This window comes from Euprymna scolopes, chromosome 37, assembly GCF_053919585.1.
Source record: "Euprymna scolopes isolate OS-2025 chromosome 37, ASM5391958v1, whole genome shotgun sequence".
Taxonomy (NCBI): Eukaryota; Metazoa; Mollusca; class Cephalopoda; order Sepiida; family Sepiolidae; genus Euprymna; species Euprymna scolopes.
Genome location: NC_136518.1, coordinates 83,338,125 through 83,352,985, shown reverse-complemented (window position 1 = coordinate 83,352,985; position 14,861 = coordinate 83,338,125). Strand labels below are relative to the sequence as shown.

Genomic DNA, 14,861 nt, shown 5'->3' with positions numbered 1-14,861 from the left:
CGGACAGACCAAAAGAGAAGAGTGAGAGATAGATAGATAGATAGATAGATAGAGAGAGAGAGAGAGAGAGAGAGGGAGAGAGAAGGGACATAGAGGGAGGAAGAGTCTTCAATTACTTTTTGCACGGCGTAATTATTACATGTTATCAAGGGGTTTTATTTTTTTTCCAGTACGGTAACTTACTCCGAATTCCTAGAATATGGTACAACACTCTTTCCATTTCGTATGTAAGACCTCATATCCGCCTAAATATTATTTCTATTCTCACATATTTGAGCCGATTTCGTGATCTTGTAAATTAGCGTGTTTACTATATGACATTGTATTATTTTAAGTAAATACATTTTAGCTTAATACCTATACTATAAAAGACACTAATATTTAGCAATGGTTTGAGTGGATAAATCCTTTACTATTAAATATTGGACACTAGTACGTAACTTCGTTAGCTGAAAATAACAGGAAATTAAAGTTTAGTTGGGGTACTCGAAGGTTAGCTCGACTTAGTGTAGCAATTAATAGAAACTAATGTGACGTCACATGCGTCAGATAAAGAGTGCGTGAGTAAAGTTAGTTCAATTGGATGCCTAGAAATGGGAACGCTCTCTTCTAAAATGTTCTGATATGATTTAACAGTAATTATTGACTTCTCTCTACCGCCAATTCGCTACACTGGCCAGTTATTTGAAACAAGAACAAAGCGAATAAACGTCTTGTGTCTTCAACGGTTTTTCTTTTAACTTGTGCTATTTTTCAAGGTAAAAGAACAATTCAATTGCTGGCGGTGTTTCCTCGGTATAACAAGATTACACAAAGGCATTTAAATACGCAAGCAGCATAAGTTTATATCATGAACTGGCATGTATGACATAAGGTTAAAATACATGTAATGGAAGAGGCAAATCTTTTCAAATTCAGGATAATAAAAAAAATCTCGATGAAAAGGAGTGGATGTTCAGTAGCCATACTTGTTACTTGTTTCTCTTGTAATTTTTCTTTTATAATATCTATGAATTTTCTTGGTTTCCAGAAAAATTCGGCAGCAGGGAAGAAAGTTGTCTCAGTCCCATCCGCCCAGAGACACCGACACTTTGAAAAACCTGAAGCAGACAATCAGGATGAGTAAGTTTTAAATTACATTATATATATATATTTTTTTTTTCAGTAAGAAAACACAAATAGCGCTGAAAGTCCTTAATCCGCGGAGTTTCAAATACTTTCTATATCGTCAGAGGGGAGGAGTTAGCAAAATGCACAAAGAAATTTTACCTGTAAAGTATTTAAAGAAACTAAGTATGAAAACTATCATACTAACGTGAAAATGAAATGTGGAATAATGAAACAGATGGAGTAAAAAGAACAAAATTGGTTTCACGTGAAAGTGTGTTTCCATGTTGAGTCCAAAATCAGGTGTATCCGAGAAAATGGTCGAAATAAAATATCCAACTTTATAGTAGTCCGAGTGCATGTTGTTGGAAATTATAAAAGAGTATAAGAAGGCTGTAGCAATGCAGGTATGTTAAAATGATGTGGCGTATGGCCAGAAATGGACAAACAAAAGAGGGTCTTGCAGTGCTTGTTTTATTTACCTTCATACATCGATTTGTTTTCCAGATTAACCACAGATACAAAGCAGTAAAATGGACTTACTGTTTTACATAATCAGCATAATAGAAATCTTTGATATTTCGATAATATACTCTTTTTTTTCAGAAATTTTTCCTCCCAATTATTAGGGTTTGGTCGTTTCTTAGATTGGCTTGCAATATTAATAATAATAATAATAATAAAGTTAATAATAATAATAATAATAATAATAATAATAATAATAATAATGATAATAATAGTAATAATAATAATAATAATAATAATAACAACAATAATAATAACGTTAATAATAATAGCATTAATAATAATAATAATAATAACAACAACAATAACAACAATAATAACATTAATAATAGTAATAATAATAATAATAACAACAATAATAATAATAATAACATTAATAATAATAATAATACTACTAATAATAATAATACTAATAATAACAATAACAACAATAACAACAATAATAACATTAATAATAATAATAATAACAACAATAATAATAACGTTATTAATAATAGCATTAATAATAATAATAATAATAATAACAACAACAATAACAACAATAATAACATTAATAATAGTAATAATAATAATAATAATAATAACAATAATAATAATAACATTAATAATAATAATAATAATAATAATAGTAATAATAACATTAATAATAATAATAATAATAATAATAATAATAATAATAATAACAACAACAATAGCAACAATAATAACATTAATAATAGTAATAATAATAATAATAACAACAATAATAATAATAACATTAATAATAATAATAATAATAATAATAATAATAACAACAATAATAATAACGTTATTAATAATAGCATTAATAATAATAATAATAATAACAACAACAATAACAACAATAATAACATTAATAATAGTAATAATAATAATAATAACAACAATAATAATAATAACAATAATAATAATAATAATAATAATAATAATAATAATAACAACAATAATAATAACGTTATTAATAATAGCATTAATAATAATAATAATAATAACAACAACAATAACAACAATAATAACATTAATAATAGTAATAATAATAATAATAACAACAATAATAATAATAACAATAATAATAATAATAATAATAATAATAATAATAATAATAATAACAATAATAACAATAATAATAATAATAACAATAATAACAATAATAATAATAATAATAATATTAATAATAATAATAATAATAATAATAATAATAATAATAATAATAATAATAACAATAATAATAATAATAATATTAATAATAATAACAATAATAATAATAATAATAATAATAATAATAATAACAATAATAATAATAATAACAATAATAATAACAATAATAATAATAATAATAATAATAATAATAATAATAATAACAATAATAACAATAATAATAATAATAATAATAATAATAATAATAATAATAATAATAACAATAATAATAATAATAACAATAATAACAATAATAATAATAACGTTAATAATAATAATAATAATAATAATAACAACAACAACAACAATAATAATAACATTAATAATAATAATAATAATAATAATAATAATAATAATAATAATAATAATAGCAAAATTGAAGATTGACACCTTTAGGTAAATCTCCCTCCCAAAATTATATTTTACCTTTTTTTTAGATGATTACGTGTCTAAAATAAAAGAAAACAATTATTTTATAATTTTAAGTAGAAAATAAATTTCGTATATAAATTTTACTTAACATTTCTTAACATTTCTGGCCCATTCTAACTGTAACAAAGCGGTGCGTTCTTATGGTAGCATAGCACACATGGGCGCGTGTAAGAAAATCAGCAGTAGCCGTAGCGAAAATATTAGCAGCAGCAGCCGTCTTAGTACATGTGCAAATTAAGCAAGTATGCATACGCTGATATCACTGAAAAAGGTGAGAAAAATAAAGATAAACAAGGCAGCGTGTGGTCGAGCAAGAAGAACCAAGTATTCGGCGAAGATGGACGTGTAAGTCAAAGAAGAGAAAGCGCTGGCTAAGGCTGGCGTCAAGTGGCGGAGACAGAGACTTCTAAAAAGCACATGTTATTTGGCACAGCGTTGTAAAACATGTGTGCGAAAAGACTTTCGAAAGATAATGAAATGCGTTGTTTTGGAAGAACCACAAATAAATGCATTTCATTTGCATTTAAAAAATATATGGCTAGTCGGATTTTTATTTGTTTCCCTCTTTATTTGTTTTTTTTTTGGGGTCCGACAGTTTTGAAATGGAACCACATGGTTACAATGTAACAGTTACGTTACATAATTTTTTAAGGATATTCATTAAACTTATTTACGGCCAATTTTATCTAAGCTTATCGCTCGAAAATTAATCGAAAATAATGCAAAATACTCGTAGAAAATGACATTTTCGCACAATTGTTGACATTCATTTGATGTGTTTCTACCAGCATTTTGTTGAATTTCCAATTTTGAGCGATTATTAGGGGTTCTTGTGCAGGGCTTATGAGACAGCCAGTTTTTGTTCTAACAGAGTAGATATTAGGTTTGTTTTGATACTATAAAGTGGCCCTGAGGTGGATTTGAGCCACTAAGTGCTGAGAAGGGAGCGGAGAATAGACAAAGGAAGAGGAAATAGCTTAGAATAAATAAAGAAATCGGAAATATCCTACAATCAACAATAAATAGGAAGTAGCAAACAATAACAATAGAAACTTACTGATAAAATAGGGAAGGGCAGCTTCCAGTAGCCAGGGTGGGGTGGGCGGCCTGAGATACCGATACAGAGGAGACAGTCAGTTGACATCTAGATGCCCGTTACGGAGGATGGAAGTTGGACATTTTAGAGTTGACAACTAGATGCCCTTGACGGCGGATGGAAGTTGATAACGACAACAGTTGGAGTTTTAGAGTTGACTGTGACGTAACATCGATAGAACGGGGAGAAGACACACACACACACACACACACACACACACACACACACACACACACACACACAACAGTCAATTTATATGTGAACATTGGCGTTTGTGTTTTTCCTTTCTTTGTTTCACGAATTATTATATTCTACTTTTGTGAAACCACGAGTGTGTTCCCACCGACAGCCGTTAGCGAGAAAATTACGATCCGGTCATAAGAGTAATAGTCGAACGAAAAATCCACGGTACACGACGTTGGGAGTCGGCGATCTGACGAGGGAGTCACACGTTTGGGGTTACACCTTTAAAATAAATTAAACACAAATACACTTATCCAGATAGGTAAAAGATAAATAATAATCCTGCATTTGGTAAGGTATATTTGTTGCATATATTTTTTTTAAATATAATTTTTTTTTACGTGGTAGTCACCACTTATCAAGGCCCGGAAGCCACTGGGGGATAAATGTAATTGCGTGTACAGTAATCAATAGGATAATATCGTAGTAATCGTTAGTATTGAAGATTTTATAAACTGTCTAACTTAAGGGGGCGGTTCATTAGGAACTTGTTTATGTTGGACTTGAAGACATCAAAGTTGTAGTCAAGTGGAAAACGGCAAACGAAAGAGAGTCCCACAGGCGTGCAGTTCTAAGAAAGAAACTTTGTTCATGGAATCTACGTTTTGATTTAGGTACAGATAAAGAGTTGGGAAAATTATTGTTGGTAGTTACAGTAACGAATGCATAGATCTCATTCTTTTGTTAGTGGGGTACGTTTAATATATATATATATATATATATATATATATATATATATATATTGTTTAATTCGACAAACTTCTAATTGTTTTCTCTTTATTTATTTTATGCAAGAATTTGTAAAACTCATTGTGAGGTTTTCATCTATATTTTTTACTTATGTCCACAGAGAACAAATACAATAAAACATTTCAATATTGCAGAAAAAAAACAATGACTGACCAGACACTGACAGTGTTAAGCCGGCGCAAAATTAAAAAAAAACTTGTCCAGAGCACTTTAAATCTTGTACTAATCAACTTTGAACTTCCTGAGAAGCGAGATATTAGCAAATAGATGTGAAAAAGTTTATGAAGAAAATAGCAAGAATGTTTACATTGTTTACCAAAATTGACCAATAAAAAATAAATTAGACTCGAAGAGTCAAAGCTATATGTGGGAATGGGATTTATAATCTGCGGTTCTACGGCCGTTAATTTTATGTTGTAAATGAATAGCTGTAAATAAATACATTTGAGTTTACTTCATATAAATTTATTATAATTAAAAAAGAATCGTTTCTGGAATCGGAAATGCGGCTAAAATATTTCCGATACCGATTTCGACACTGAAAAATGTTCCGATTTTTTTTATTCCGATAATAAACTTGTTCACGTGTACATGTATATGAGTGCGTCATATGTCTTTTTTCTTTGTAGAATGGAAAAAAGTTTTGATTCATCTGGAAGCCGACGGCAGTCATCATCAAGCGAAGATGAACGAAGTACCGATGATGATGATTTTCAGTCATCCAGTTCCAGCCAATTCTCTTCAACTGAATCTCTGAACCATTCCACTAAAAAACACCATCCGAAGTCTCCACATCAACAGTTAAAACAGGCCGAAAAACTGGCAGCGAAATTTCTGGCCAAAAAGGAATCGGTAAATCGCGTTATGAATTAATTAATTCTTTTAGTTTTCCCTTCCTTCATTTGATCCATGGGGTTAACACCTTTATTTCGTCAACCATGATTGCGTATAAGTATAAGGGGCCGACCGTCGTGGCCTTTGGGACAAGATCAAAGTGTAGTATCTGTTCCGGCAGATACTGCAGGCTATGACTAGCTATGACTAGCAAAGACCAGATGTGGGGGCAACCCCACATGCCTGACCTTTAACCAGCTCCCATTTCCCACCTCTCGGGAGCTGGTCCCCTTTTTCCCTTCCCCCTCCCTTCACTCCTCACATTAAAAATTGGCCTTGTGCCTAATTTGCTCGGTGGGGGAGCAAATAAATACCATCTGTTCCGGCAGATACTGTAAGCAAAGACCATATGTTGGGGCAACCCCACATATAAACCTTGGTCCATGTAGGGGAAACCCTTCATACCAATTGTCACTATCCAGCTCCCATTTCCCACCTATCGGGAGCGGGTCCCCTTTTCCTTCCCCTCTCCCCTCTCTCCATATTAAAAAAACGGCCTTGTGACTAATTTGCTCAGTGGGGAAGCAAATAAATACAGCCATGAATGCGTATAAGTCCTAATTAATTCGCAATTGTATTTTCTGAACCATCAACCTTCAGAAGAGTGTAACTTACAACATTCGTTATAAATAATATATTTTTCTTTCTATATCTAAGCTTTATTTCATACTAGCATGGATACCCAGCGTTGCCAGGGTCGATATGAAGTTCGGTTTGGCTAGACACAGAATAGTGACCAGTTTTTCATTATTATATGTTAACTCTATCGTTACCCCAACAAAAATTTCCAAAATAAAAGAACGAATGAAAACACGAAAATGTAACCCCCCCCGACAGAAGTTTTTTTTTTTTTACATAGGCGTCACCACTTATCAAGGCCGATAGGCCACTCAAGGATAAGGGTTAAAGAGTGTACAGTAGTCAAAAGGATAATATAGTAATCGATAGTAATGGAAGTTCGGTAAATTTGTTAATTTAAGTGGAACGGCTCATCAGAAACTTGTTCACGTTGGACTTGAAGACAACCATATTATAGACAGCTGGAAAGCAGGAAAACGGAAGACAATTCCACAGGCGTGCAGTTCTAAGAAAGAAGATTTGATCATGGAATCTATGTTTAGGTTTAGGCACAGATAAAGAGTGGGGAAAATTATTGATAATGTTTTCAGCTAGTCTAGTGTATCTTGTGAAAGTTTGGCGAGGGGGGACCATAGATTGAAGCTCAGTTGAACACTTTCCATGAAAATAACGATAAAGCAGAGACAAACTCGCAACATCTCTTCTGTGAGATATAGGTTGCAGCGAAGAGAAAAGGACATCTCCCACCAGGCCACGAAGTCTATTTTGAACCCTATCAAGGCAGGACAAGTCTTTTCTAGCAGCTCCTGCCCATAATGTGGCAACAGTATTCCATCCTTGGACGTATCTGGATCTTATATAGATAGAGAATTGCATCAGCAGTGAGATATCTACTGGATCGATAGAAGGATCCGACCATTTTTCCAGCGGCCTTGGCAACAGATTTGATGTACATATTCCATTTAAGATCAGGAGTAAAGGTCAAGCCCAGAAGCCTGTCAAACTTTCCACAAGATATTTCAACAGATAGGTTTACGAAGAGAAGCTATTCTCCGAATATTGAGCACCTTTTATGACTATATTCCAGTTTAAGCGAATTTCTTTTATGCTCCCTCAGTCTAGAAAGATTTGTTTTTACGGTTTGTTACGACGAAAACAAACTGTAAATAATTCAGTTTAAAAAATACCAAAGTAGAATTTGTGTTAACCGAAATACACGTTTTTATGCTATAAAAATGATGAGTTATGATTATTGTGTTATTAAAAGAAAAAAAATTAACAGTTATGATGTAAAAAAAAAACCGTAAATGAAATTTTTTTTGTTTTTATTTTAAATAAAAAATCGTAGTTGAATTGGGTTGTTTGTTTTATTTTAAAATAAGAATCCACTAGATTGCGAAATCACGGAAATTATTTTATTTGAAGTGATTCCAAAAATTGATTGAGATTGTCGAACTGACTTCCCCATCTTGGTTGTTATAGTCACAACGTTTCGGCCGTTTTGCCCTCCGGCCTTCATCAGGTGTTTTGTATCGAACTGGGGAACCGTTTGTTAGGAGTCTCGAACCCAACCTTTTATTATTATTACGGGGGTACCGTGTTCTGACTCCAGCTAGGCTCTGGGACATAGTTGCTGATTCTCTGTTTTGAATGTTACTTTTTCACTGCCTTCGTCCAGGACAAAGGTGGGGCCTCAGGGGGTCAACTGTAACTGGAAACCTGTACACGCTCACACTGTTTGCTGTACACTCGTAGAGTTACCAACTATGGCAGGATAATCCACCATGTGGTGGAGAAATTTTGATAGGTTATACGTCACCGTAAGCACTTTACACCGTTTGAAGTAGAGCCACAGAACTTGTCATGATAACCCACCATGAGATAGGGAGTTTACAGGTTATATCGCTCACTCCCACAAACGAAGGTGGGGGTCACTTATAATGGGAAGCAATAATTAGTGTTCGTACGTTTGTGTCAATAAAGATTTCCACTACTGCCTTTCATGTTTGTTTGCGCAATTGCATTGCCATCTCCAGAAAGATGATTAGAGCAATGCCGGATCTGTCTTTACATCTATAGGATGATGTATAAAAGCTCAACGCCTGTGTATATGTCTTCTTGTGCAACTATAAGACGAAAGGGAATATAAAATACAAAAATATTTAGAAAATAAATATCAGTTTAAAAGAAGTTAAAAGTTAGTTATATTGTTATATAAATCAGAGTCCATTTTCAAGGCACTTTTTAAACTCAGCTAACAACGGGTACTTCTATATATATATATATATATATATATATATATATATATATATACGAAATAATCACGTTGACACACCGGTTCTCGTCAGATCGCCGAAGTTAAGCAACGTTGAGCCTGGCTAGTACCGCATGGGAATTCTAGGCGCTGTATGTGCTTTCCGCTTATCTCGGCATTGTTTCCAGTCGTCCCGAACCTCCATTTGCCACTGGTATTCAACAATGTCGACTCAGGAGAGGTGTAGTTGGAGATTGCGAAACTCTTGCCACAAAAATTTCACGCGCAGTGGGTATCCATAGTATGTTAAGACTGTATAAAGCCACTATATATATATATATATATATATATATATATATATATATATATATATATATATATATATAGTCATCCACATACAGTACTGTTTCGCTGTTTCACAGCTCATCAGTGCGGCTAGACAGGCAACTACCTCAAGCCAGGATTGAAACCCGACCGTTTGTACGGCAGTCAAGGCTCCTAACCATTACGCTATTGGCGGCTGCTTGAACGAGTAGTGAGTTTAACGATGTTTTGATATCGTCTGAAATACCTCCGCTCGATTTGTTTACACAAAGAGCGTCGCTTATATGCTAATGGTAATTCGTGTTTCACTTCTCAATATGCTCAACTCAAGGTGAGGAGCACTATAGTCATCCACATACAGTACTGTTTCGCTGTTTCACAGCTCATCAGTGCGGCTAGACAGGCAACTACCTCAAGCCAGGATTGAAACCCGACCGTTTGTACGGCAGTCAAGGCTCCTAATATATATAGTCTAATTTGCAGGTTCTAAATATTGAATATAACAACATTGAGCTAACTACAAAAGACAGAAGGAAGTGGATAGAAATGTGTGACAGAAAGATCAAGGAGTTCTCGGCGTTTTGCATCGAAAAACTAAAAGAAGCGAGAGTCAAGTCAAAAAGTAATACTGAGCAGTGTGGAGCTAAATTCTCGCATTTATATGTCTGTCACCACTGCGGTCGCCATTGCGAGTCTCTAGCAGGACTAAAGTGCCACATACGTCTAAGTGAATGTCGACACGCTGAGTTCTAGACCTTCAGGTCAATTGTCGGAGTCTCATAGGTCGAAAATCGACGGAGAGTCCATCATATATATATATATATATATATACACTAGTAAAGATACCCGCGCTTTGTGCAAGACTACTGTATTCTTCGGGTACCCGCTTTATGGGTACTCCAGCGTACAGCAAAATCCCGACCTTAACCTTGACCTTAACCATGAAAATTAGTGTGCACCATCTCAGGGTCGGAGAACACCATTATATCACGTTTTGGTTATGATTGGTCCAGTGGTGTCGGCTGTAGAAATGTATATATACATAGTTTATGTTCTTGACTTTTGACCTTTACCTCGGAAAATGGTGTGTACATCCATAGGTGGGAGACCATCATCATGCCAAGTTTGGTCATGATCGGTCCAGTTGTATGAGCTTAAGGAATTTGTACACTAAAACACCTACACACAGAAGGACTTTACTATTTTACACACACACACACACACACACACACACACACACACACACACACACACACACACACACACACATATATAATCATCTCATTGGCAATACGTTTTCTTCTGCTCTTACCACCCACATACTTTTCAAAAAATCGAAGGAACAACCGAAAATATTGTTCTTTTAGAAATAAAAGATATTAAAGACGCGTCCAGAAATAAGAAATAAGTATTGAAAAGATAAAACATTTTTCCGATTACTTTTTTTTTACTCACACACACATATAAGTGTATGTGTGTGTGAAAAATAATACTTAAAATATGACATATGTAAATATAACACATATAAGTGTATGTGTGTGTGTGTGTGTGAATGTGTGTGTGTGTTAATGTGTGTGTGTGATAATAAAGTTGAACATTGTCCTCATTAGTTAATGTTCCTAGAGAATTTGAAAATCTATTCGGTTTGGTAGCGTTCGTGACATCTGTTTGTGAATTTCCGGAAATAGACGATGGCGTTCAACGAAGCAGAACGTGATCCTAATTTAGATAAGTACAAAAAAAAAAAATCAAACATCAATAAAAAACAACAAAAAGTAGCAAAAATAAATAAACAAGTAACAAAAAACAATTAAATAAAACACGTTTCTATATTTTGTCTAGAGGTTTGAAAAATAAAAGAACATCGATTCAGACTTCAGTAAACCAAGGGATACGCTTTTGTAGCAATATTTTGTTGTGGCGATATTGTATTGTGGCGATAGGTTGAGTTGATAGGTGATGAGAATAAGTGGATTAGAAATTCGATTAATCTTCTGTTTCCGTGTTCTTTAATTAGAAGACGTAGAAGACGTAGGAAGGTGACGGTAGTCAAGTGGTTAAGGACATGAACTGGCGACTTGGGTGTTCCAAGTTCGAAACTAGTTCATGCTACAAAAATCAACTTCTAGGATATTAACAATCACCCCAGGGCCCCTCTATTAGAGAGAATTTTCAACAGAAAAATTTTTTGAGGAAACCAATGACAAGAGTATAATCTTTGGATTATCTTTGGATAATGCCTACATATTGAAAATAAAATAAACCGAAAACATTAAAGGGTTTTATATAGCTTAACATTCATTTTAGTATATTTCGTTATACCAATAACGTTGACTCTTTAATCCCAGCTGGGACGAACAAAAAGCGAAACATCCACCCACTTCGATAGTTACATGATGTTTTATGATGTTTTACGATGTTTTATGATGTTTTCTCGATTCTTTGTTAATCGTAGAAGTAATTATGCGATTATTTTAAGACATGGCTCAGTCAGCATGCTTAAAAAACATATAAAAACACAATACGATGTTTATAATGTATATTTTAGTTTAACTCTTGTAATTATCACAGCAATCACAATCGCATACCAAACGCGACGTCTACATACATCCTGCATAGTGTTAGCATCAAGGTTATATTTTCTGTTCCGCGCCTTTTCGATCAATTCGAGATTTTTTTGGACACAGACGAGGGAAACTTACTTTAGATGACTTGTGTGATATAGTCGCAGCAATGTCATTATTAATAAAACGAGATTTTATTTCCATGAAATACATTTTTAGGAAACTTATCTATGAAAGGAAAAAGGCTACTTTTAAGATCGGATTTTTTTTTCGATTTTCAATACTTATCAAATGAATTCCTGTACAAAACATATCTAAGAACACTGCCAGAAATATAAATTACCTTTGTGTGAAATTTGCAAAGAAAATAGGCTCAGCCGTTTCGGATTATATGAGGAAAAGACTCTCACATACACGGTGATTTATATATATATATATATATATATATATATATATATATATATATATATATATATATATATATATAGTAATTTATAAAATATATATGACGATTAAGCTACACTGAATAAGGCGCATAAGCCTGAAGAGTCCTAGAGTGAATGAAACGCGGAATATTCAGTGTAGCTTAATCGCCATATATATTTTATAAATTACTAAGTAGCTCTATCTACGTATTGAGCACTTTTAAAGTAAATACTTAAAGTTTACGCATAAATCTATACTTTCGTATATTAATTTTATGTGAGTAAAATAAGTAGTTTTATATATATATATATATATATATATATATATATATATATATATATATATATATAAGTTGAATTTGGAAACGACGTTTTCGTTCTTCGAAAACAGAACCGTTTATTTAAAAATGAATTCACAGCGTCTCTCGTCATAACGTCTTATATCCTTTGAATTCTTGCTCTCTCTTCGAATAAATACTATCGTTAGAATTCCAAATATTGGACAGTTAAAAGCGCGTTTCTTCATGTTTATTTACTGTTTAATTTTTTATTTATATTTTATATATGTATATGTACTGTGTGCATGTGTGTATGTGCTTACTTATATGTATATGTATTTAAGACTGTCGTGGCACCTTCTCATTGGCTATACATCCTTTTTCCCGTGAACACTCATCACTTTCACTACACTGATGAAGACTGAAGGATCGGTCGAAAATATGTACTTGTAAAAATTGAAAAGAATTTTTTTTTCATAATATTATTTTGTATTCAAGCACGTCACCAATAGAAAACGAAAAAAAGAAAAGTTATAAGCTTTTATACTTTTCGTATTCTTTATTTCATATATATATATATTTCAAATTCTATAGAAGGTCAGAAAAACATTGGTACCGTCGGTTTCAAGCCTAACATTATATATACTAGCAAAAGTGCCCGTCGTTGACTGGGTTCAAAAACAGCCTACAGAAAATGGACTCTGATTTATGAAAGCATGATAGGTTATGAAAAGGAAGGGTAGTAAAGAGATAGCTTCGAATTTGAGGGTATCAAAACCAAAGCAAAATATGATGAAAGTAAAAATAAAATAGATAAACCCCATAATTTATTATACCATATCTGTTCACACTGAAACACTTATAACAATATTCTGTGGATCTATATCAAAAAACCTTGTTAAACTTTGTGACATATTTCCATTCTATGGAGGTCAGGCGCGAACGAACACCCAATAATTTTATTATACCATATTTCTTCAAACTTAAACATAATTATCAAAGTATACTTACGCAGATAGATATGAAAAGTCTTTATTAAAGTTTGTGCCTATTTCCATTCTTTGAAAAATATTGGATTTCATTATATCATCCCTATTAAAGTTAAAACATACTTATCAAAGTATTATTATGTACATCTATATCAAAAACACTTGTAAGCGTTTTTTTTAATTTTTAAATATTTTATTTTCATACTTTGTGGACCAGGCGCGTACGCAGACCCCACAATTTTAATGAATCAGTATTATGCCAGATCAAACATATCCATTCCTGTGTCTCGATAATCTTCTATCATTATATGTGATTAGTTTTCTATAATAGTGAACCATATAGGAGCCTATTCCTGACCAGACACACACAGACGTCCAGCTTTATATATATATATATATATATATATATATATATATATATATATATATAAAATAAAATATAATATAATAGAAAAGCAAAGATTCATGAATTACCCCCTTGAACTAAAAATAAAAGAAAGATAAAACTTTAAAGAATTAATAAGATAGATTAATTACCTCCCTTGGACCAACCAAGAATAACCGATTAGAACCAGAAGCCATGCCAATTAGAAACAGAATAGGACAACATATATTTACTAAAAATACATTAAATAAAAAATTTAAAAAATTAGAAAATTGATATTAAAATAAAATAAAATATACAGAAATAGGGATAAGCTATAGTTAAATAAAAATGAACATCATTATAAACAATATATGCGGTCCTGCAATTTCCTCAACCAGTAAACAACATGGCTGACGAGAGCCTAACATTATTTACCATTAACTGCCCCCGTTAGGCTTCAAACCGACGGTACCAATGTTTTTCTGAACTTCTCTACAATTTGAAATAATTAAATATTAAGCTTTTATATCGAAAAATGTTTTCTTTGTAATCGAGCACTTTGTTGGAATTCTTTCCCATAAAACAGTAATATATATATATATATATATATATATATATATATATATATATATATTATGTCAGGTTATGTCATATGCTACTGGTACCATGTAACCCAGTACTACTTGCCTCATGGTCGGGTCACCGGCGACTAAACTGGTTCCCCCACCAGACTTGTTTGGTGAGGAGGGCGGCTAGTCTCCCTGAAGGATTAAAAACAAGACCTTCCAAAGGGCGAATGAACTCTTTTTCTGGGTCAAC

The 14,861-nt window shown here is 32.4% G+C and overlaps 1 protein-coding gene across 3 annotated transcripts in view; it reads left to right on the top strand.

Annotated features, from left to right (window-relative positions):
• The window catches only part of LOC145261255 (tetratricopeptide repeat protein 23-like), a 190,472-nt gene that overhangs the window by 60,263 nt on the left and 115,348 nt on the right, over window positions 1-14,861 (top strand). For all 3 annotated transcript variants that reach the window (XM_080119654.1, XM_080119653.1, XM_080119652.1), the window contains exons 2-3: window positions 1,031-1,122; window positions 5,998-6,220. In XM_080119654.1, coding sequence (XP_079975780.1) covers window positions 1,031-1,122; window positions 5,998-6,220 — 315 coding nt within the window. The remainder of the gene's footprint in view (window positions 1-1,030; window positions 1,123-5,997; window positions 6,221-14,861) is intronic.